The 25,326-nt window shown below is 41.7% G+C and overlaps 2 protein-coding genes across 2 annotated transcripts in view; both read right to left on the bottom strand.

Moving 5' to 3' along the window:
• ttc39a (tetratricopeptide repeat domain 39A) overlaps window positions 1-624 on the bottom strand; it is a 28,805-nt gene extending 28,181 nt beyond the window's left edge. Inside the window, exons 1-2 of the mRNA XM_029254953.1 lie at window positions 543-624; window positions 83-155 (exon numbers count right to left, since the gene is read on the bottom strand). Of these exons, the coding sequence (XP_029110786.1) occupies window positions 83-100 (18 nt within the window). The 5' untranslated portion in view covers window positions 101-155; window positions 543-624. The remainder of the gene's footprint in view (window positions 1-82; window positions 156-542) is intronic.
• On the bottom strand, window positions 101-24,969 carry eps15 (epidermal growth factor receptor pathway substrate 15). The gene is given in 22 exon segments (XM_029254803.1): window positions 101-115; window positions 543-862; window positions 2,064-2,190; window positions 2,309-2,392; window positions 2,558-2,848; window positions 4,152-4,349; window positions 4,632-4,793; window positions 9,334-9,613; window positions 13,471-13,554; window positions 14,074-14,158; window positions 14,461-14,470; window positions 14,473-14,617; window positions 14,852-15,012; window positions 15,329-15,535; window positions 16,139-16,198; window positions 17,240-17,365; window positions 19,005-19,070; window positions 19,249-19,344; window positions 19,468-19,515; window positions 19,691-19,780; window positions 21,343-21,384; window positions 24,770-24,969. Coding segments are annotated over 22 exon segments (2,724 nt in total). The 5' UTR covers window positions 24,797-24,969.
• Between the last annotated feature and the right edge of the window lie 357 nt (window positions 24,970-25,326).

The following is a 25,326-nucleotide window of genomic DNA, read 5'->3' as shown; positions in this document are numbered from 1 at the left end:
AATTCTCATCAGTGTGCTGTGACTCATGCTCATTCCGCTGCACAAGCTCTATCTAAATGTGCTGTTTGATCTGCACTCTTACCTGGATCAGTGTCTGCATTCACTGCAGTCCCACCTGGAGCAAAAGGGTCATTCACCACTGCAGACACATCCTTCTGAGAGAGAGAGAGAGAGAGAGAGAGAGAGAGAGAGAGAGAGAGAGAGAGAGAGAGAGAGAGAGAGAGAGAGAGAATACAGCATTATTGCAGACACAACTTTGGTCTTTGAGGAAAAAAACATTGCATGCCAAGATAGAAGGTAGAAAAAATATATTTAAACTGGTTATCTATATTCTGTTCAACAAATTATATACACAGTATACACACACACACACACACACACACACACATATACATGTGTACACCCATTACTAAATTTTGCTTGTATTTCCTGTAACATTATTGCACTTTGGTCTCTTTGCAGTGACTTAATTGACAATGGAACTGCTTTGTTGCAGTTAACCACCCAGGTTTTTTTTTTTTTGCTCCACCAGGATGACTGACCGTGGGAAGTTCATGGCAGGGTGGGGAGGAAGTGAAGGGGTCTGGAGCAGCTGAGATGACTTGAGAGCCAAAAGGGTCAAGGTCCATGACATTACTGGTTTTGGAACTGAATGGGTCAGCCCCTGATGGGTTATTCACTGTGGAGCTGAAGGGGTCAGAAGACGTGGCGTCCATGCGGCTGCTGAACAACGCTGGCTCCAGTGAGCTACGACCACTGCTGAAAGGGTCGTCAGATGTGAAGGGGTCAGTGGACCGCTGCTTGAAGAAGGACTCTGCACCGAAGGGGTCCATGCCCTTGAAGGGATCCCCACCGAAAGGATCTGATTTTAAGGAATCCCAGTATGTCAGTATCAATTATAAATCCACTACTTATTATACACATGGTATTCAACAACACAGTTAAGAAGCAAACATTTTGAACAAATGAATACAGCAAACATTAACACTGCTATATAAAAAAAAAAAAAAGAAGCCCCTACTTCAGCTTACAAGGCATTTCTTCACATTTACAAGAACTGGCTCTAGAATTCACACACTTCCCAAGAGCAGTACAAGATCAGAGCCACTGTGTGGTCTTCTACACAGCTACAGCCTTCCACTTTTGTAACCCCTCATTTGCTAGTTTTACCTGTTACAATCCTGGCGATCATAGCCTGGTTCAGACCACCCAAATTATGTTAACTTAACTGTGAATTTATTTGCTTCTTTTGATTGTTTTGTCTTTACTGTTCCATTTTTTGCATTAACGGTTGAATTAGTGCATAAATATGAATATAACTGGGGCTGTGTTTGTGAGTGTTAAAGTGTGCATCTGGTAGTGCAGTGATTAGAGCTGTTGCCTTTGGAGGGTTGCAGGTTTGAATCCCCCCCTCCAGCTGTAGTACCTTTGAGCAAGATACTTAGCCTAAATTGCTCCAGTAAAACTACCCAGCTATATAAATTGATAAATAATTGTAGGCAACTTAACATTGAAAGTCAATTTGGAGAAAAGTGTCAGCTAAATGAATACATGTGAACATACAGTGCATAGCAGCTACAAAAGGGCTGAATAAGCACAGGCAGAAAGCATAATACAGCCATACACACAGTTTAAGAGCAATTAATAAAATGAAATTTCCTTGTTGCGTTATCACTAATGTTAAGAACCAGTGCAACTGCATCCATTTCTATGAGATTTGGTGATAGTCAACCCTAAATGGGTGTCACTTTTGGAGCTCAGTATCACATAAAAAGTTCTACCGTTAAAACTAGTGTAATTACAAGTTTGATTTCTATGAATTCACATTACAAAAGGTTTTTCTGAAAAAAATACTTAGTACAGCAGAGAAGAATGTGTATTTAAAGAAAACCCTAAATAATACAGGACCTACCTGAAACATCAACTCTTGAAAAAGGATCATCCTTGAATGGATCATCTGTAACAATATGACACAAGGGATCTGTCAACGTAATGTAAAAAAAAAATAAAATAAAATAAAAAATTTAGAGAAAAAAAATGGCAACACAACTGGATGCACTCACTATCAGAAAAAGGGTCTGCCTGGAAGAAGTCCAGGGGAGCAGCAATGGGGGGAGTGCTTTCCTGGGGTAGAGGTTGCAAGGCCAGCTGAGAAGGCTCCAGAGTCATCTCCAACTCTGGTGACTCCACCTGACATGGAAGGATAGATTCCAGATCTCATTTTCTGGGTTTGCATCTTTCAGGGATGACAGACATTAGATCAGAGCCAAAAATGCTGATAACCAGCTTAGTCTTCGACAGTCAATACCTTAGGAGTGCTGTCTTTGGATGACTCTTCCTCTTCTTTTACATCAGATGCCACCTCAGTTGAAGATGATGCATTGCATGTTTCCTAAAAAAAAAAAAAAAAAAAAGGATAAACAGATGGCAAAAAAAATTCAGAAAGATAGTCAAAAACGGATCACATTAGAGGCAAGCTTGAAATCTTGTTCAACATAAATATAAGAACTGGTATTTTTTTAAAAAAAAAAAAAAGCATTTGTACTCATTTCCTTACATTGTCGTCTTCTGGCCAAGTGGCCACAGGAACATTACAGAAACCTTCTGGGCTACTGAGTCTGGGTCCTTGTTCCTCAGGAGTCCTGAGCCTCTCTTCTTGTTCCTGCTCTTCAATCTCATGCTGCTCCTGCAATTCCTCCCTGCTTAACGGTTCTTGCTGATGATTGTGCTGCTCCTCCTCAAGTGCCCCATTCACCATTGCTGGCTCCTCTTGGATGTGTTTCGTCCAGCTTAGTTGGGCCACAACATTCCTCTCCTGCATCTGCAGATCACGGAGCTTTTGCTGCACCTGGACCAGAATTGTTACAAAATAATGTTCAGCTATAAACCACAATCATTACAAAGGAAATTTGATCATATCTAGGTAATTGTTTTTATTTTGCACCTACTGACCACTAAGGTTTTACCAAAGGAAAACCATGTTACAGTGTAAATGTAGACAGTCTTTGTAATCATTGAAGATCAGGAAGGCTTTTTAATACATTAATTAAATCCATGTTCCCACATTTAATATGGCAACTGTTTTTAGACTTGAGGGACACAATTCTTTAAAGTGAAACTGAAGAGCAAATTATGCTCAGTGTGTGTGGAGTTTGCTTTTTCTCTTTGTGTACGTTTCCTCCCAAAGACAAATTTCAGTTAAACTGGAGGCTAAATTGCCAGCTGTGTGTGTTAGATTGATCTGCTGTATAAATGGGTGAATGGGTGTAGACTGTTTAATGTAGCGTATCTAGCAAATCGCCTTGTATAGAAGTGTGTGCTAAATACTAGTTGTTAATCAAAATCATTGTGTGCAGCTTTGGAGGAAAGCATCAGCTAAATGAATGAATGAATGTAAATGTTTCTCTGCTCAGCTCTCTGGAGGTACGCAAGATCCAAATTCAGTCTTCATAAATGCAAATTAATGCTCCAGCCGATGTAAGGGGTACGAAACACCTTGCAAAATCAAACTCTTGTAACTTGAATGGATCCATCTCGAGGCATGACTGTACCAAAATATAGGCACCTTACATCACCCTCACAGTAAACGGATGTAGGGTCTCCCAAAAAAAGCCCAACGACAATTAGTCACACTGCTCATTTGAATGATCATTACTTGCTGTGTAAACTACTACTACTATTCACTTTTGCTGTGCTTTTTTCCCCCAGAGAACCCTGGTTTGCCATTTTACCTCGATGTGCCACAGTTGTGGTTAGAGCAGAGATTTTATGAGCTGATGCCCTTCCTAATGTCAAAACTCGTCTCACCATTTTACCTGGGATTGGAACCGGCACCGACTAACCAGGGGCTGGAGCTACAAACAATTTAACATCACCAATTCAGCTTAACTGCATGTCTTTTGAACTGTGGGAGGAAAGCGGGGTACCTGGGGAAATCTCACATGTACGTGTGGAGAACATAAAAACTCCAGACTGACCAGGGATAAAACCCACATTCTCTTACATCATACTGGTGCTCTAAGGCAACAGTGCTACTCGCAGCGCTGTTTTGTCTGCTTGTGTTTGGCACTGGGGGAGCACTACTCAGTCTTTTTAAAGAAAAAAAAAAAAAGAAAGCGAAGGAGTGCAAGTAAGCACCCAGAGAAGCTAACCTGCGAAACCTCAGAATACGAGTGCTTGATGGAGTCCTGCAGCGGGCTCAGTTGAGCATATGCTGCTTTCACCTTCTCCTCCATGTGGGCTGCTTCCTCCTGAAGCCGCTGGAGCTCCTCCTGTGCACGCGCCAGTTCTGTCTGGTACTCCACAATCTTCTCCTCCTGTTCAACCTGCTGTGCCTGCAAGGACAGGATCTGCCCAGCACAAGGGAAGTGAGGAATGAGGACAAATAAAGCAAGACAGAAGACAGAGGACTGTCTAGAATACTAAATTAAAAATGAAGATGCTATAAGATGGGAAAACCAGATGTTGCTGAAATATAATCAATGTGCGTTGAAGAGCAGCTGTTCCTAGTTCTTTCCTATTTTTATGCATGCTATCAAAATTAAATCCTCTTCAAATGCTCATCATGCATAAAACACACACACATACATGTTATCTATTTGTTTCTTGGTAAAGGTGGCAAGCCAACTGACCAGCTCATTCTCATCGTTGCACAGCTGCCGGATCTGGCCCAGCTGGTCCTCTAGAGCAGCCTTCTGCCTGTCCAGCTTGTCCAATGCATCCTGCGTGTCCTGACGCTGGGACTGCAGCCGCTGCAGTTCGCTGCTCTCTCGCTGAACCTCATCCTGCAGGTCCTGGGTAGGGAGAAGGAGCATTGGAAACCAAGAGAATAAACATACCTAGGAAATTAAATTACAAAATGTGACATCATTTGGCATGAAATAAAAGAATCATTAAGTATTTATTATAAAAACCTCCTCTGTTTAATCCAGTCACATAATGTATTAACTTGAACAAAAAGACCAGACTTAAAATTTTATCTGCAGCGACAACCATCAGTGGTCTATCCGAGGTGACAGAGAAACCTTAAAGTTCAGTCTCTTCAAGGCTGCACTGCCTTCACACTTAAGCATAATTTTAAAAAGTTGGGGCTGCAGGTCTGTTAGACAGACCATGCAGATTTACTTTATAATTCTATCACATAGGTTTTTTTTTTTTTTTTTAAAAAAAAATAAAAAAATAAAAAAGTCAAAAGTGCCTTCAGTAAAAAAGCTTGAGTAAGCTATGATAGGCAAGTAACCCAGATAAATGGCTGTACTTTGTCTGTCTGAGACCGTTCAGATACTAAAATAGAAACAATTCATCTCTCAGACCTGAGCAGGAATGTAAGCGCTGACAAAAAGGCTTTGGCTCACTTCTAAACATTTAACCATTCATTACTACTCAGGCCAACTTGGCAAAGACCATATTACTCAGAAACGATCTATTAACAAGGCAACAATTTACTGACCCATTGTTCTTTGTTGGCAGGATTAGCGATTTATCAATTCCTCTCAGGAGGGACTCAAGTAAATTCCTTAATTAAACATCATTCATGCAGTAATAGGGTTTTTTGTAGGGCTGGCTAGTGAAATACAAAGTGGCTCGAGATAGGTGTGGATAGGGAAAGAGGGGATATCGGAGCAGTAGAAAGCCCTTCAGAAGAACCTCCAGTAGACATGGGAGATGTCACACACATACACACAGTTATCATTAGAAAACAGCAGAAGGAAAAAGTCACAAAATGGGGTTTAACATTTCTTTAAAAAAATTTGAAATATGCAGTTTCACCTTGATGACTGACTAAATGGCCAACTCTGTAGATCAAACCTATTCAGGATTTCAGCAATTCACAAATTGCCATTCTGTAATATAATCATAGTCTACAGATTCCCAAAAATTCAAGGCTGATTATCACAGATTAAAAGACCATATCAATAACTTCATCACTTTGTCACTTTATTCCAAAGGAAAATACAACTCATAGTAAACAAAAGTGCCTCTGCTTACAGTTATAGCGAGAGATAAGGGTTTCTCAGTCAGTTCATCCAAACCACCATTTCTGCTGAGGCTATACATGGAATTGATGAGGAGCCCCTCTCCTGCTTCATTCCTCATTCAGGCAAAGAGTAACACTCCATCTCACTTAAAATCATGTTTCTAATTTCAGTATCAACTCTCTCAAAAGCTACAAATTCATAAAACCCAAAGTAGAAGTGTGACCCAAAAATAATGGTACTACAGAATGTAAGGTGCACTCATGTCAACAAAATCCAAAGCGTCAACCTGCTCAAAGGCACACTTGCATAAAAAATACAAAATTTACAAATTGATGCGTACTGTCAATTTTTAAACAAGGGAAAACATACCATTCTGTAATCATTTTCATTACACTGAAATAGCGTGTCAAAACCAACTCCTTTTTGTAACCAAGCTAGATTAGCTAAATTTGATAACCAATATTAATGATATATTAAGAGTTTCGCACTAGTTAAGTATGTGAATAATCAAGAAATGTGAACCAGTACATTAAATTAAGACAAAAAAGTGGACTGGATTATCATTACCAGGATTAAAACAAAAGACACACTTTGGTTTGCATCAAGTTTGAAGACACCACGATTGACCTCAAAAGCAACGGCGACACAGGTGTCTACATGAGCGAGGTAAAAGACCTAACATGGTGCCAAGAGAACAACCTTACACTGACTGACTAATTAGTTTTTCCAGGAGTCAACAACAGTCACAGCCCACTCTACACTGACAGCTCACCCCATGGAAATAGCCAGCAGCTTCAAGTTCCTTGGTGTCCATCTCTCAAGACTCTCTCTTGGACTCAACACCAGCAGCATCCTCAAGAAGGCACAACAGAGACCGTTCTTTCTGAGGAGGCCAAAGAGGTTTGGGGTGGGAACACCCCACAGTTCCAAGACATCTATACCATCTGCTGTCAGAGAAGGGCTGAGTGTACCATCACGGATGCTCGTCATTTAGCTTATAACCTCTTCACACTGCTATACTCTAGTAAAAAAAAATATTGGAGAATCTTCACCTACACCTTCTGCTTCAGAGACATCTTTTTCCCAAAGGCCATCAGAACACTGAAACACCGGTGATCTTGCGCCTCTACTACACTATTTATCTGTTGTACAATTATTACCAAATTGTACTGCCAATTGCAATTTAATAATCATTGCTTGCTGTCAGTTTGCACACTGCCATCTTGACCTCTTCAGAAAACTTACCTGAAGCTATAAACAATTCTATATATCCCATTACACAGCAAATTGCAGTATTGTATTGCATTGCATTACCCTGTACTATCTTCTCCTGCACTGTTGTGTTGCTTTTCGTTGGTTCTATACTTTTTGCTGCCCATCCATGTACTCCCCACCCTCAATGTATACAACTGTAGGAAGAGTACTGTAGCATAAGTACTTCACTGTAGTTGTTGAAATACATGACAATAAAATTTAACCTAATGGTAACAATCCTGAGACATCTTTGAACTTGTCCTCTTGTAGGTTGACACATTTATGAAAAATTGAAAATCTCACTTGGGCACTGTTGTCAATTTAGAGAGCTACAGTGTGTGTTGCAAGATCCCTACTGGCAAGTCACTGGTTTACAGTGACTACATTACGACATACATACTCATTATAAGAGAGCAAAAATGTTGGGCACTATGTATTATTTACATCTGAAAAGTACTGTAAGTTACCTGAGAGGTGGGAAAGGTCTGACTTCTGCATTTGCCTCACTCAAACAAGCAACTACACACCAAATACCTTGAGCATACTGTACCACAGCTGTTTACACTGTTGGCTCCAGTGACGCACCGACATTGTGCTGCTGTCACTACTGCAGCCCTGAAAGCTGCTATATTCAAATATTCCAGGATGAAGATATACCATCGGAAGACTTGCAGATACTGCAACATCCCTCATAACACCTGTACAAAAAATTCTACTGCAGCTGTTCTATATTTGAGTACCCCACACTGCAATATATCAAGGACAAACTCAGTTTCCTAATCATAATTTTTTTAATGCTATGTCCAAATTGTTGTTATAAAGGTACGTGTACAATAAATTTTGAAGAATGTTTAAATTAATGTGTATTTGACAGCAGGCAGCATGGTGACACAGCAGGTAGCACTGGTGCCTCAGAGCACTTACGCTGTGCATTTGGCATGGGATCGGATCACACTCTTTCTGTACGGAGTTCGGCTGTTCTCCTGCTGCTCGTGACCGTTTCTGCAGGCTGCTCCAGCTTCCTTCTACAGTCCAACATCATGTTTTTCATTCAAATTGGCCTTTCTTGGGTAAACGTGAGAACATGGGTATGTGTGCCTAAAGCGTGTGTAAGATCTCTAGATGCCCAACATCTAGGGCGTACCCTGCCTTGTGCACAATGCTTCCAGGACAGGTTCCAGACCACCATGATCCTGCATTAAACGAAGGTGTTAGAAGAAATGGTGAATGAATTGTTGGCCACTGGCTTTTTAGAGGATTACTATGAGAACTCAGGTGCGCTTGTTTTGTACAGCATAAGCCCCTTCAACGGAAAGCAATGAATCCTACTGACTCCAGAAGAAATATACTGATTTTAGCTCAAAGCAGAGTTTAAGACTAAAGCAATGATAATGAGGCAGACAGATAGCAAATACATTACATACACTTACATTTATTTATTTAGCAGACGCTTTATTCCAAAGCGACTTCCAATGAACTCTATGCAGTGTTACCAGTCCACACACCTTATTCACCGTGGTGACTTACACTGGGTCACTCATCCATACATCAGTGGAACACACTGTCACTCACTATGGGGGAACCCAGTATACATAAACAAAGCAATTATAAACCATTTTAGTCAGCCAGCTGTCATCACCAAAATAAATTAATGAAAAAATAAATATGGTCAGCTGAATCCTTCCAAAACCATCACCTTAGCATGCATACAGTAATAATGCCTCAGGTGGAAGGCACGGGTGCCCCTCGCTTCCCACATGGCCATTTGTCTCCAGTCAGATCTGACTGCTCCATTCACAACAACCCACAAGAATTACGTCTGCCAAAATATGCATCTGAACGAAGTCGGACTCAAATTAGCAGGTTTGTATTCCTTTCAGAGCCTACACTGACACTTAAGCGAGCAGAAGATCACTCCCAAGAAACACAAAAACATACACAAAGCAAAAGCCAAGACAGCAATCCAATGGTTGGTTTGCATACTGATGGATAGAAGCAAACAGGAATAATAAATATAAAAAGGAAACTAACATATGATGTATTTTAATCGCTAAATACATAACACGCAAACCAGAACGACCTAACAGTCAAAATACTGTACCTGAACTTCGCTGCTCCGTTGTTGGATGCTCTCCTCCTTCTCCTTTATTTCCTGCTCCACAGAGGACTTCTCCCTAGAAGACCAGCAGAAAAGACAGGAGTATTTAAAGGCCGAGGAGAAGGATGACAGCGCAGGCCAGCCTCCTCCTTCCTCGCCATCAGGAGCTTCAGAACTCAGCTCCTCACCCTCCACAACCATTCCTGCAAGCTGCTGCCTGGCAGACAACCGCGATGGCTGCTGCACCACCAGTATGTGTGCCTGTGTGGGGCGGGGGGGCTGTCTGACAGGAGGTGAGAGAGTGAGGAAAGCTCTGCACATGTGCAGATTGTTACGTCAAATAAGAAGGGGGAGGGGGTGCTATAAATGGCAGAGTTCTATATCCTCCATACCCCCCCACCTCTAACACCATCCCCCACCAAGCACAGGTTTTATGTACAGTATGTTTAGCTGGAAGACGAGGACTGGCACAGAAATCTCTCACACTTCTCCAAAAATGCAGCACTCCAAGATGTCCTTTACTGTGCTTTCTATCAGCCCTCATCCCATTAACAAACATCCCTTACGGTGCCACCACCCCAGTCGTACCCCTGCCCCCTTTTCATACCACCCATCCCTCAAATCTGATGGAGAATCTAACGCTGGTATAAGAAAGCAGTACAAGGTCCAAGGAGGGCAGGATTCAGTTCAAATTCTAGGAAAAAAAAAACAACACTTACCCAAGGTTTTCAATAAGTTCACACTCCGAGCCATCATTCAAAAGCAAAACAAATGATCTACTTTACATTTCCCAGATTATTTATTCTGAAAATGTCAAGAATCATAAAAGTGTTACTTTTTTTTATATGAAGATAGCCTTCAGCTGCACACGACGACTTCATTAAATCGGAGATGAGATCAGAAGATAAGTAATTAAACCTCAGCAATATTAATAACCAACACTGGGAAAGCTGGCAGTCGAAATGGGCCAAAAAGAAAGTTAATTACCTCAGCCATCAGAATAAATTGAAAGGTCACTATTTTCTCACACTTGAGTAAGTAGGAAATGCAGATTGAATATTTAATAAAAATTAAAAAAAAAAAAGAAGTTATGTATCAGTAGTATAGGTTGGTACATTTTTCCCTCACCAGCACAGATCACCCTTAGAACCAGGAAGCTGAACCTTCAAACCTGGAAATGCCCCCCACCTTCTATATATTGCCAATTAATCTGAGTAGGAGGGGTCTCTTTCTATCCAGTTGGAAAGTTTTATTTCCACAACAACAATAATGTATTTAACAAAACAGCAAGTAAAAACCAATCATGACTGTGGTACACAATCTGAGTTCATCAGAATGTACTTGTGCATAAATTTTCTTTTATACAATAATTTAACATTACCATTTGTAGGTATTAAAATCTACACTTTCAAAATACTGGTCACTGAGGAAAAACGTTACTATATGGTTTACCTATGTTGGGAGGTGGGGGCACATTTAAATTTACCCACTTTGCATTCTGTCTTCAGAAAATTAAAAGCTCTTTTATACCATCATTGCTCATCAGTTTCAAACATATCTACCAAACTAATGCAGCAACAAAACTACTATTCAAAAAAAAAAAAAAAAGTTGTATATCATCAAGTATTAGTAAAATACTTCCAACACAAACTAAAAATTGTCATCAAAATGAATTTGCTCAACACAGATTTGAAGTGTGATTACAAAGCATGCATATCAAATCTAAGTCTTTTAGCATTACGGAAGCATACACTGAATTGTAATTTACCCTACCCAGCTTTCCATAATCTTTCCGTTCAGAATGATGTTTTTCCAAGACTTTTAGCATGTGTTACAGTGTGTTGCAGCCATTATGCCTCTGGTCTGACAGCTAAGCGAGTGAAATTTGGTGTCGGACCATAACACGATGAGAAAGTGAGCTCAGTACCCAGTGCCTCTGTGCTTAAGAGGAAGGAAAGTGCAAGAGACACAGATCTGAGCATTGCTCACCCAACAAGTAGATAGCATCAGCAGGAGATTCAGTACGATGAAGAGGGTGTAGGGACTTTTCTTTTCTTGCTGTACTACACAGTATATACATAAGGACTAAGAACAACAAAACAAATGGCATTTGCCCTGCTGCATCAAAAGTAAAACAAATTTTCAGGTGGCTTAAAAAAACTAAGGAAGCCAAAAAAAGGACACCACTGTGCCATTTTCTTTAAAGACAAACGGTATGAAAAAGTGCTATATCAGGAATCATTCTGCCGCTACAACTTCCAAAACTCTGAAAATGTTCAGATTTCCAACGGCTTTAGTATTCTACTCCAGGTAAAATGCTTACTGTAACAATTTCAAAATATCAAACAAATTTACCACAAAACTACAGGTTAGCGGCAAACAGTAGCTCCAACTTCACTTGTAAAATCTTCATCTCCCACATGTAACAGGGCTTTCCTTCTGCTTCAACTCACTTCTTACCCTGAATACACTGAATATAATGTTAAATAAAGCACTGTTGGATGCTGCAAAATACAGGATTCCTCCCTGAAGTGCGAGAATATATAGAGAGAATGACAAAAGCTGGCAGGTGCAGAGGAGAAACGTACATACGTAACAGCAGTTCGACAAGCCTTTTAACAAACAAAAAGCAAAAGTGAAGGCAGAGTTGAGTAAGAGGCAGAAAACCAAAATCAGCACTTCAACCTGAACACTAAGACATGGACAAACCTGGCAATTAAGATTATTTAAAATATTCAGATGAAACCTTTAAACAGCAATAAAAATGTAGCATTAGTAATAACATGAAACCCTAAATTATCAGCCACCTTTATGTCTTCAAGGGCAATCGGAAGTCTTGCAATTTGCTGTCTTGCAAAACATGCAATTTCCCTGGCGGCATGTGATAACCAGAGCCTGTAAACCAGCTGGGGAAAGAAAGAGTGGCTGCTTACCTCTCACCGGAGGCTGGCCGTTGCCGTGGCGATTTTAGGCAATCCCATACAACGCGCATCATCTTTGCAGCACACGATCCCCCATCCTAACTTGGCATGTCTCTCTATCTTTCCCCGCCACAGCTATAGATGAGACAGTCAAGCAGCACAAGCAGCCTGCTGTGCCCACACCCCGCTTCTCTCTCTCCCCCTCTCTGCTCTCCTCCCTCGGAACAAGGAGAAAAACTGAACATGGAAGAGAATTTTGTCCTTTCTCCACAGCGATGCACACTTTACACTTATTATTCCTCAAGTGAAGAGGTTCTAGAGAGACTGATTTTGGGAATTTTGGGGGGGGGGGAAGGGATGTGTCTATGTACCAGCATCCAAACCAACCGTCACCTCCCCCATCCCTCCCTCGAACAGAGTTGAGGTAGCGGCTCTTGTCACGTGGAGCGCCGATCCCAAGGGATGTCTTGCTAACCGGCTGACTTTTTCCTCGCCCCTCACGTCATGCTGGTTGGTTTCTCCCCGGTGCTCTTGCTCAGCGGAACGTGAGTGACAGCTCCTTAATGGCCAGCCTAGCCTGTGACACATTTCTTTTTCGTTCCTTATCTACCTACACTTGCGCACCCATTCAGAAGGGTTTGTCGATTAATAAATTTACTCCAAAGCTGCAATAAAGCTTACATCAGCTTGGGTTGGAAAACCAAATGCTTCAGGTACTGAAAACACTCCTGCCACTATGGTATTTTTGTACACATACCTAAATGAATTGGTTTCTCGGTCAGTTCAACGTCGCTGGATGTAAAAACAGCAAGCAGACAACAACTGAGGTCAAATGACGATAACACTAAAACACGGGCAGCAAAAGTAATTCCTCCCCCCTTCACCAGGGCTGGTCTCCAAGGCTCTATGGTGTACTCACAAAACATAAGATTGTACCACAAAAAAAACTGAGCAAAACTGCCGATTGTGTAAAATTCACACCTGGTCTCAGGCCATCATTTTTTACGTCGTCTGTCGCACGGTAAACGTGTTTCAGAATGGCTGAAGTTTTGAACCAAAACTAAGGAAATACAGGAAGATATCAAAAATAAATAAAATTAACAAAAAGCACTGATAGATTGAGGATACCAAAAATTGTTTCTGGAAGAGAAAAAAAAAAATATCTAATCATTCGCCTCACCGCCCCCCGCCGCCCCATAAAGTACACTTCTTAACTCACCTCTGCAGGTCAACTATCTCGTTGCTGAGGGAGTCCAGTTCCTTGATGGCTGAGAAGTCTGCCGCCTGGCTCAGGATTGTGGTACTCTAAAGGAAACAGAAAGGCAAACGCAGTACTTATCCTCATCTTGAAACACTCCGAGAGAGAATCATGTAAAGCAACGAAAACAAAACGGTACAGGTCACGTTAAACAAGAGAGACAAGTAAAAAGAAGAGAGGAACATCAGGAATGAACAGGAAAATGACTGAGGGAGAAGAGTTTGTATGTTTGTGGTTAATTTCTCCATTTCTCCAGGACTATTATTAATTACCTATACAACTGACAAAAAAACTAAAGATAGGAAGAAATATATAAGCCCTCAAAACAAGTTTTCATTCTATATGAGGCTCGGTATGATTTTGCCTACTCAAGAGCAACTACTATCACTTCAGTGTACTTAAATTTATAAAAGGTGCTAAGTATAAAAAAAGTGCTAGAAGTATTGGACAGTGAACAGGAAGGATGCCAGGGATGGGAACGGGGAAAGCCAGGAAGAGACAGCAACTGCTATCAAGATGGGGCCAGCGCTCAGGAGAGACCCCAAATTGGGGGGGAAATCCCACCTTGCGGCCAACACATGGCTCATGAGGGAGAACGCAAAGACACACCACACAGAGACAGGATCAGAGAGACAGAGACAGCCGCAAGCTAGAAAACAAAACCCACACCACAAGACAAGACAAGTGAGCAGACCATTAGTAAAACAGGAGGAAAGACAGAACAGACATCTTCACTTTCAACCACTGTCTGAAACCGTGGCAGAAACGTATAGCATTTATTCAGTTAGACTGTAAAAGAAAAACCTTCCGATAAAAATTGTTTCCTCCACGAAGGGCATTTTCACAATGAACACTGGTGGAACAGGTACCGTACCAGGGGTGTTAAGGGAAGAATGAGCCACAGCAATGTGAAGTAAGTGCACGCATGCTTTTTTTTGTTTTTTTGTTTACCTGCTGTACTGCTAGCTTGTCAGAGGGTGGGATCATCTCAGGAGTGAGAGCCTGGGGTGGGTCCACTCCTTTGGCCAGTTTCTGGTTGATCAAATGGAGCGCCAAGGCAAACTGGTCCCGGGTCAGCTTTCCTGTGTCACCGGTGTCACACAGCTCCCTGCCAAACACACAGACAGAGAGCTGTACAAAGACAGAGTGGCACAGCACATGCGAAAATACGACTCCAAGCTTGGGTGCGGTACCGACACTGTACCGCTACATCTATAAAGTTATCCAAAGATAGTGTTTCAAAGCACGCTAACATGTTAGAGAGAAACACTGATTGCTGAAGTCAGTAACTGTCAAGGTGCAGAGCTGAAAGAAGCAAGCTGGGCACCCAGAGGTGCCTTACCAGATGCGTGCCAGTGTGGTGGATGGGAGCCCGGTCTTCAGGAAGATGTCCCGCACCTCAGGCCCCGACACCAGCCCATCCATGTCAGTGTCCGTTTTTGTGAACAGCTCATCGTACTTGGCTTTGTCTGTGGGAGACACCACCCACTGTGGGGGATGGGACTAGGGGAGACATATTACAACAGTCATGTAGGTATGCAAGTTTATTACTGAACAGTTTTCCACGGGAACCTCCACGAGAAACTATATATTTCTCGGACCAAAACACATGTCACTTTGGCTTGACTAACAAAAAAAGAATGCCTTTCCAAGTTATACGTATAAGTGAACTTCTATACCAATACTAAAAACTGAGAAAGCTAATCAAATATACTGTTAATTACCTTTTTTAAAACAAAGTCAATATCAGAAGAATACATGTCCGAATTGGAGTCGATAGGGATTTAAGAGTTGGCTCCTCCACAACAAACAGCAGTACCTGAGTCACGGCCGCAGGTTTAGATGGAGGTATCTTGGATGCGCTGTGGGAAGAACGGCCGTCTTTATGGGAGGGCGGTGAAGGCAAGAGAGGCATGACTGGGGGGGGCTTGATGGGCTTCTTCCGCTTGGATGGCGGTATCAGGGCAGCGGGCAGTGACATCGGCACTGGTTCCTGCTCTAGAGCTCTGTACACAAGGTGCATGGCCTGATGGGCATGCAAAAAAACACTGCTGTTGAAAGCTCTGCTTCCCATACATAAATAAAAGAATATTAAATACACAAAAGACCAAAAAGTACAGCTCAGAGGAACAAATTTGACACGAGTACTTTAACATACAACTGGGAGCAGAGAGCCATTCTCAACACTCCAAAGTCACATTTAGTCCCCAAGACATAATGAATAAATGTTTAGCAACACAGAAGACTATTCACAGATTAGATTCCATAAAAACCTTTAATTGAACTAAATTAAAAAATCCAATAGACTAACTTTTTTTCCTAAAAAGCATATTTAGTCTGTAAAGACATTACAAAACGCCACAGTGCCCTTGAAACCAGGGACATAAGACTGTAACGCTACCCAAAATATTGACATGACAAAAATAGATGCAGGCTCCCAAAAAGCTTTGCAAATTCATTCCTAAATACTCCTCATTGCTTTAAGGTGTTTTTGTGAAACACAATACAAAAAGAGAAACATTACTAACAGAAGCAATGCTGCAGTAACAGCACTGAATTGTTTACATGCGAGACTGTGGTGACCATAAAAAAGCATTTGTAATTCCTTATAAAATATACTTTGTCTTACCACTGCAAACTCATCCCTATCCAGCATGCCATCCCTGTCAATGTCACTTAAATCCCAGACCTAAAAAGCCATAAAAGAGATGAGACAAAGGGAGAGAAATGCACACTTGAGACTTTCAGCAAGAATTCCCTTCCTCCCAGTGGTGATCACTGCCCTACCGTCAGCTGGCATATTGTGATAAAGGATTCCGGGGGGCTGCAGTTCATTTAAAAACCTTTTCTACTGTATTTAAAATCTGTGAAAGAGCATGTTTAAAATTAAGAATTTTCACAACTTGGCACAACGTCTCCCCCTGCAGGATCACACCTACTGGCACTACGGTAGCAGCTGGACTGCTTCAAAAAAACAGGCAAATCCAGGCGACGTTAAAATTTCTTCCGCAACAATTAACTCTGAAAAAATGGTCTCTCAAGTGCATGCATTGTTCTTTTCAATCAGAGAGATGCAAGACATTTTACATGCTAGAGGTCTTGTAACAAAACCTTTAAATGAAAACTCCTATTCAGTTCACTTAAGCACATGAAATAACCATAGTTACTTCATGCTCGTGTTTTAAGTTTTCTGCTAAAAACAACTGAGTAAACATGTACAGCATATTTGCATTTCCATTTGTCCAGTATAATTGCACAGCCAAAATGTATATACGCGAGTATCGAAATGAAGTTAGATCATTGCTTAAAACTGTAAAGCTGACACATACGTAAAAATAATTCATCGGTTGTCCTCAACGAAAGCCAGCACATACAAGAGCTCAGTTGGGAAGCAGTAGCTGCTGACAGCTTTACGTTAACTATTATTAGAAAGTTCAGCTGCCATCTGTCAGCAGTCAAGGGGGAATACATTAATGGTAGGGCTGGCTGCTTCTGCAGATGGGTCTCCTGGGCATTACTTTGACACAATACATGTAAACGCCACAATTCAAAAAAAAAGGAAATCCAACTCTCTTCTTGCTGCGCAGTCAAAAAGAGGGGGGAAAAGCAAAGATTTCAGAACGACATATACAGTCCTTAACTTCCATTTACTTTTCTGAAGCTCTGCAGTAAAAGCTGCCGTGGTTCGGTCGTTCTCTTAAAACCGGTTTAATTCCACACCCCATCTTACTCGGCCCAGGATGTCCACAGGAAGCTTGGAGTTCAGCAGCACTGGCTTGACCTTCTCCCCAGACAGAATGCCATTAACAGGGCCCAGGCTGTCGAAGATGGCATCAAACTTCAGCTTCTCCTCTGCCTGAAACACAGAAATGTACCTTAATTGAATAATTCGGAAAGCACGGTACGTCTGTTCACAACTTCTTACTTAAGAGACGCTTAAGACCTTTCCACATTAAGAGACGTGTTTACCATAAGGGTGTGCATGGTCAAGAAAGGACCGGAAGCAATATAGTGCAATTTTTTTCAAACCTGAGCAAAGAAAATTACAACAGTAACATTTACAATACATTGACATCAGCCTGCAAGAGGAAACTTTATTTCAATTGTAATAGTCCCTATTTCTTATAAAAAGAGAAAACATGAACAAACAATAGTATAGGCCAACAAAATATAATATTACTGTAATAAGGGCTGAAACTATTCCTTGTGTAACTATTAACGCAAATTATTAAGACCCTCCTTTCAGATTTTCTGCCTTGATGTCTTATTCCATCAAATTATTGTTATTGTCAGTATCTCTCATTATTATTATGCACTTTGAAGTGGAACAGAGCACGTGGATGGTAATACCTGCTGTGTCAAGGTCTGATGCTATCATCGTGCTATGACCTCGTGAGTTGAGAGATTGAGTTCTTTTTTTTTTTTGGAGAGGTGTGCACCTCCAATATCTCCGCTCCACACTCCAGTCCAACTGGTTGCAGTAATGCACCTTCCGCTGGTCTGCCAACTGCCATAGCAATTTGTATGTCTGCATGCGTCTTCTGTTGTTCTTCTAACCCTTTTGGTTGTTTTTTTTTTTTTTGAGTCTTACAAATTGTAAAAGCCTTCCAAGAAAACATGTCATTGTTCACTGAAACCACATACTGATCTAAGATTTACATTATTCCTAAGATATACTGAAATTATTGGTATTTCTGAAATTTAAGTTGTGCTATTTTCTACTCTTTGTAGAACCAGGAATGATAAAATATGGAACAATAATGTTGATTTATTTATTTTAGAGTAATTATACCTTAAGTTTTTGGTTGTAATTTGAAAACTAATTTGAAACACATTATTGGTTATTGGATTTTAGTAAATATGCTTTATTTGAAACTTAAAAGTGCAATTAATATGGATGGCCTTTACTAAATTGGCTTAAGATGACAATTTATATTTGTTTCATTTAAATATGCTACTTAATTAAAATGTTGACTTTTATAAAATTAATATTTATTTTAATAGAGCTGCCATAACTTTTCCCATTCTGAATATATTTTCTACTGCCAAAGTATTTCTCTTATCCAATTACTGGATTAGCTGTCAGGACAATTGGAAGGGTACGCAATTACTGTATAGAGTAATGGAATAATTGATAGTTACAGCCCTAATAGTAATCTCAAAATAGTAATCACACAAGCTAATTCATCAAATTGATAATATAAGATTGCTGGATTTAGGGATTTTACTGTATTTTCTTAATATACATTTAATTCTCTGCACAAAATATTTAGTCAAATTAGATTGCAATAATAATGATGATAATTGTTTATCTTGCCAGCAGATTTATTTTCTTTCCTTAAAAGACTTTAAATATCAAACCATTTAATGGTCATTTGCAATAGATTTATGCAAGACCTTGGCAGAGTGTAGCTGTTATTTTTTTTTAACCAAGGAAGAAAAAAAAAAAAAGCTGTATTCTGCAGCTGCTCTCAGAGCACATAGGAGTTTCTCACCTTGACAACCCATGGGCAATCAACAGGGACACCTCCAGATGGTAAAAGCGGGCTGCCTGAATCATGCTGGGTGGAAAAAAAAAAAAAAAAAAAAAAAAAAAAAAGCAGAAGTGAAGCTAGCATAATGAAACCAAGATATTGCAATTCAGATGCATTTCTGCCTCTGTGCCTTTGACAACCCCAAGAAAGTGTCACATGTAGCTCAAATCGCATGTACAACGTGTGGAAATGTGTGTTCACTCACAAACTTAGGCGGAGGAACGGCTGCATTCAGGCTTTTGAGGGTCACCTCCAGTCCATTCTGGGCACAAGCCACCAGTCTTAGAGCGATGAAGAATTGCTATTGGGTCATGAAAATGTATGAAAAGGGAACACATAACCTTTTTGAAAAAGAAAAGAAAAAAAAAAAAAAGTGAAATATGACAGCATAGCCTTCTATAAGACAAGAGCATTCACGTCTTACCTGCTTGTTCAAGCAGCCCTTACGTTCTTCATCAGCCAGATCCCATATCTAAAAACAGATAAGAGGTGACAACAACAGGTTTCTTGATCACACTTTATCAGCAATTTCTGACTAACCAAAAGGCAATGTCCTCGAAAAGAAACTGGCGTCACCATAAATACGCAGGCCTTGTAGGGTGTCATGGTAGAACTGTTGTGTGGGGATTGCAATGTTGCGACTGTACCTTGCCAAGGATCAGATCCGTAAGACCAGATTTCTTCAGAAAAACGGCCGCATCGGTGGCTGTCACGTGCCCACAACCAGAAGGGTCCACCTACACAGGGGGCAAACCACACATCTTAACTCTCTCTCTGTAAAGTCTCCATAGCAATTAGTGTTGACTAGCTGCACTAAAGAGGGAGAGGCACATTAGATCAACTTGAAAGCCCTGCATGAAAAGGTAAAAGTAATTACCTCTCAGATGTTTACATATTAGATACAAATTTATATACATTACATTCACACTTATTTATTTAGCTGACACTTTTTTCCAAAGCAACTTGAATGTTAATCTATGTTAAGTCATAGTAACGTACCTACAAATATTTACCCATTTATACAGCTGGGTAATTTTATTGGAGCAATTTAGGGCAAGTCCCTTGCTCAAGGGTACTATAGCTGGAGGTTGGATCTGAACCCATGACCTTTGGGTCTAAAGGCAACAGCTCTAACCACATTGCTACCAGCTGTCCCTTATATATATGCACTTTCAATCCATTGTACCCTTTACGTTTTGGAACAGTACCTTAGACATGAATCATAGTTAAAACTATTTAAGAAGAAAAAAAAAAGCTCAGTGAAAGAATTTATTCCATGAAGGGTGGGGTAAGCTGGCAAGATCATCTCAGAAGGGTATCAATTACCTCCTCCTAAATGGTGGCAGGAGCCTCTACATAATCTGCCACTTGTAGCAAAAGACCAAAAGATTTTCCGATATAAACAAGAGGAGCAAACATGCCTGCTCAGTTAGCAACCAGTAAATTGGTTAAAATATAAAGGAACAAATTACATTTATTTAATAATTTTAAAAGAGGCAGCACAGTAGCGCAACAGGTAGCTCTAATGCCCCACAGCTACCGGGCTGTGTGTTCAAATCTGACTGTTTGTGCGGGTTTCCTTTGGGTGGTTTGGTTTCCTCCCACAGTCGAAAGACACGCATTTCAGGTGACTTGGTGACACTAAATTGCCCGCAGTGTGAATTTATGACCGTATGCCATGTCATGGACTGGCAGGGTCCTGCCAAGGTTTTCGCCGTCTCGGGTCCTGGGCTTTTGACTTTGAACCACTGCAACCCAGCACTGGCCAAGCAGGTGTTCTTAATGGATGAATAAATAAGCATTTAGCCTCTCCAATACGTTTGTTCTTTTGAAGAATTTCAGGATGGTGGAAGCCCTCAGGCAAAGCTCCTATGAAAACACAACACCTGAACACCTCAATCCTGTTTACACAAGATACACTAAGGTGAGGGCACAAAGACAAGTTTTCGGTAACTGCGCGTTTCCATTCAATCAGGTCCCTCACGCACTTCTGAGGGAGCCTCTCTCTGACAAGAGATGACCCGACATCAGGAGATTGGTAGAGGCTAGGACAGTTCAGCAAAAACCACAATTGTTGACTGCTTTTTGCCCTCAAAGTACTCCAAGTTTTAATATAAACGTACACATCGTTTCACAAGCACTTTGTGTTTTTGTGCTGAAGATTTCAGATCATACATGATACACAAAGTGTGACTGCTAAACAATTCTTTTGTCGCAGATTGACAACGACAGCACGTTACATCTACCTAGCAACGCTGCCATCCATCGGAGATCCACCGTCCAACTAGAGGGAACTCACCTGTCGGTAGTATTTGTCATAGACAGGATTTCCACTTGAAAGCTGTGGAAAAGAGCAGAAACAAATGGAAAAGTAAATGCACATCCGGAAATGGAGACAAATGAAGGAAGAGCCTGGGAGCTCCGAGAGGTTCAAGCACTGGAAATACACTTCCTGTCTGATGTCAGGACATTTACTGACATAACCTTTCAAAAAAACCATTTCATAAGTGATAGGCGACACATTAAGCGCTGATCAGCTCTGGCTGCTGTCATAATGAACAATTACATAATTTACTGAACACAACTATCAATTTGTTGTCAAATGTTTCTGGGCTCAAATACTGCAAAAGAAATGAATATATTTTAGGTGCTCTTTTATGACTTCCATTAGAAACATTCACTAGTCAGAAAAAAAAAATACAGCAATAATTCTATTGGCAATTTCAGATGTGTAATTTGATTTATTCATTTAGCTCAACTCATTTAGTTATTTTACATTTTAGTAGCATTTAAAATACTGGATGACAAGAAAACTGGTACAATCGCAGTAAGGGAAGAGAATTTCTCACTAGTCCATTTCCAGCCGGAAAGACATTAAGCTCTTTTTATTTTTTAAGTCCACATTTCCAGGTGGACTTGAAAATCATCCATTACTATAACTCTTCCATGTAGTATGCCTAAACAAAATATACATTAAACAGTTATTTGATGCATAACATTTCATCAGATATAACCATTTTATTCTCTAAATCTCAAATGTTCCGGCAATCGCTGAAGACGCTGACTTCAGGCACAGGTTTCGAGAAAAGAAAGAAAACCCAAAGCCGTCTGAGGTTTTTAATTTGCAGCAAAGAGGCGGCAGACAGCATGCGGGAACAGAAACTGCAGTGGAGGACAAAAGGTTGTTGCCGCCACTAAAAGTACACTCTGGAAATCAATTTGACCGAAAGCCACCTGTTAAATAAATTTACATGCACGTTACTATAACCGCTGCATTAATGCACTTTGGGCAAAATCATAAAGTGTCGATTTGACAGTTTCAGTCTTGACCGCACCCACTCTATGTTCCTCCAGAAAAGAGAGCGCCTGGAGCAGTTGATAACCCAGAACACAGCGTTTGTACCTCACTGCACTCTCCGCATCACTCTATATGTTAGGCTCCCCACGAGATACTGCTGGACCAGTTTCTCTGGGCTGTTCTCCGTTCCACTGGCAACAAGAGATAAAGTCGTAAACGTGCATACGACTCATCAGCGTGCCACCGACGCGCAGGATCCCTATCAAATTACAAATCACAAAAATTTAAAACGCACGTTGCTGACACACCCTTCGTTTCACTGAAATGTTCCAGTGAAGCACACTTTATTTACGCCTGCAAATGTGTACAAATTCGTGTTCATGTCCTAAAGACATATTTTGTATTTCTCTGTGGTGTGTGTGCTGAGGCTCCCCCTTGGAAAACTGCGCGCGCACCCACCCACCCACACACACACACACACACACACACACACACACACACCATCTGAAACCGCTTGTCTCATACGGGGTCATGGGGAGCCGGAGCCTAACCCTGCAACACAGGGTGAAGGGCTGGAGGAGGAGGGGACACACCCAGGACGGGACGCCAGTCCGTCGCAAGGCACCCCAAGCGGGACTCGAACCCCAGACCCACCGGAGAGCAGGACCCGGTCCAACCCACTGCGCCACAGCGCCCCCCCCTTGGAAAACTGCAATTTCTGTAATTTGATATTAAAAAAAAAAGCAAAGGACAACAACTTGTTATTTCTTCATTTTACTGATGCAAATCTAACAGTCATGACATACACATTCAAGACACAGTACAAGATATTATACCCCATTACATACCATAAATTACATGAGCCAATTAACACCCAGGAGCAAGGAAAACCACTCACCACCACCACCACCCATTTTTTAAAACCGTTCAAACGTTTGAAATTCAACAATGTCTCAGAATAAACAGAAGCCATGATAGTGTTCAAACTATTTCATGTCAGAGCTGCTCCAAATCTCCCTTTTATGAGCAGCACCAACACGCGTCCAGTAGAAAAGGATACAATGTAACCTGAAGAGAAGCTCCCATATGACAGTGACACCACAACAAGTAACAAACCAGCAGGAAACACCAGTTATTACTAAGGATTTAACACCTTTCTGTTTCTGATCAATTCTGAAACGCGACGCATTTCTTGTTTTTATTCTTTGTTTAAAAAAAAAGTGTACAGACTATGGAGTTTCAATCCCCAGGGGTCGTCCCGGGCGGGATCCCGCACACAGCCGCCCCCCGGAGGATCGCGACACACAGCTGAGCCGCGCCTCGCCACACACCGTTACTAACGCGGTACTAGTCTAGTAGCAAATGACAGCTCGCCTCCTTCCTCCTCCTGCAATCACTCGAACTGCTAACATAATTCCGCTCAGGGCTGCTGCTGTGTGCGTGTCTGTGTGACTGAGAGCCGCGTGTGATGATGAGCGGCGGCGGTGCCAAGTCGCCGAAGCAACTTAGCAAGCGGGAGCATCGCGACACCAGCAGCAGCAGCAGCAGCAGCAGCTACCATCTGACAGCGCCCCGTTACGGCGTTAGCTAACAGGCTAGCGACGGCTCTCCTCATCACCTAGCCTCGTAATCCACTCTTGAACGGGGAAAAAATACCTCTGTTCAATAATAAACACCTCGTACTGATTATAAAAAAAAGAAAACGGAGACATAAAGTTGTTTAAAAGAATTAATTCCTAAAGAGCTGGAGTTGAATTCCGATGCAGCGGCGAGAGCCGGCTAACTCGCCAGCTAACTGTGTAACAGCACTGACTGAGACTCAACTGAGCAGCAACCAACTAACGACGCCCCGGAAGGTCTGTGTGGAACGGTCAGCTAACACTCCGAAACGGATGAAATAAAAATACAACGAGGACTAAAAAGTTAGCTTCACATGCGTCCACAAAAATGAGATGGTGCCCGCCGGTGTTTTACAGTTTTCCACTCTCTGACTGCGCGTCCCGAGCGAGACGCCCCACGCACTGCACACGGCGCGGCGGTAACTCCGGCTGCCGGAGCGAAGCGCCCAGCGCCTCGTTTCCACACACACAGCACAGCAGCCCGGGACGGAGCGAGAGGGGCACGAACTAGAGGCAAGAGCAGCCTCCGGTGTGCGCTACTTCTCCACACACAAGCAAACGGGAACTTTTCACCCGCCGACTCAAATGTGACACAAACTACGCCCTTGCGAAGTCAGAACGGACCGAAAAGAAACTTTTCCCAGTCTGAGAAGTTCTCGAAGGAGTGGAGTGAGAGAGACAGCCACAGCGTGCACCAACCCGTCTTCACCATCCGAGCAGGTCCGCCGTTGAGCCACACGAACGACCATTACACAGAGCGAAGAAAGAAACGTTTTGTGTGTTATATCTCGAGTTAAAAGGAGGGTTACCTGAGTCAGGGACAGACTGGCAGCCATAATGTTTGTTCCCCTAGTCCATTCTGCGTTGCGCTGGGCAATATACAGGCGCTCGTGAAAACCCGGCACCGGTTTGTGAGTGTGAGCTGGATCCGGAGTGTGTAGGAAGGGCTTCAGAATGAAATCTGTAAAATACGGAAGGTTGTGGAAACACGGCAGCGGATTTATCGTCAGCGGTCTTGCACTTGTAGTTGGTAAAGGGCGTGTACGTGAAGCACGGAACGGAGCTTACTCGTGTGGGTGTAACACTATCTACAATACAAGGGAAGTTGTGAAAACACGGCAGCGGATGTTGTCAGCAGGAATGGCACGAGCATGGCAAGAAAGCTCGAGTACCCGAAGGAAGAACAGCACCTTGTCCTACGTGGGGAAAATTAGCACTGTGTTATGTTCTCGTTCAAGAGTGCTTGTTATGAATTAATAGTTCATTTTGCAGTGTACTATCATTGTTTGGTTTACTTTAATATAAAGATGAGTTAAGGGCCTACTTTTTTCAAGTACACTCACATAAAACAATGGTTCAACCTAGG

This window comes from Scleropages formosus, chromosome 9 (assembly GCF_900964775.1).
Source record: "Scleropages formosus chromosome 9, fSclFor1.1, whole genome shotgun sequence".
In the NCBI taxonomy this organism is placed as follows: domain Eukaryota; kingdom Metazoa; phylum Chordata; class Actinopteri; order Osteoglossiformes; family Osteoglossidae; genus Scleropages; species Scleropages formosus.
Note: the sequence above shows the minus strand (reverse complement) of the source record. Positions and strands in the feature narration are given on the sequence as shown.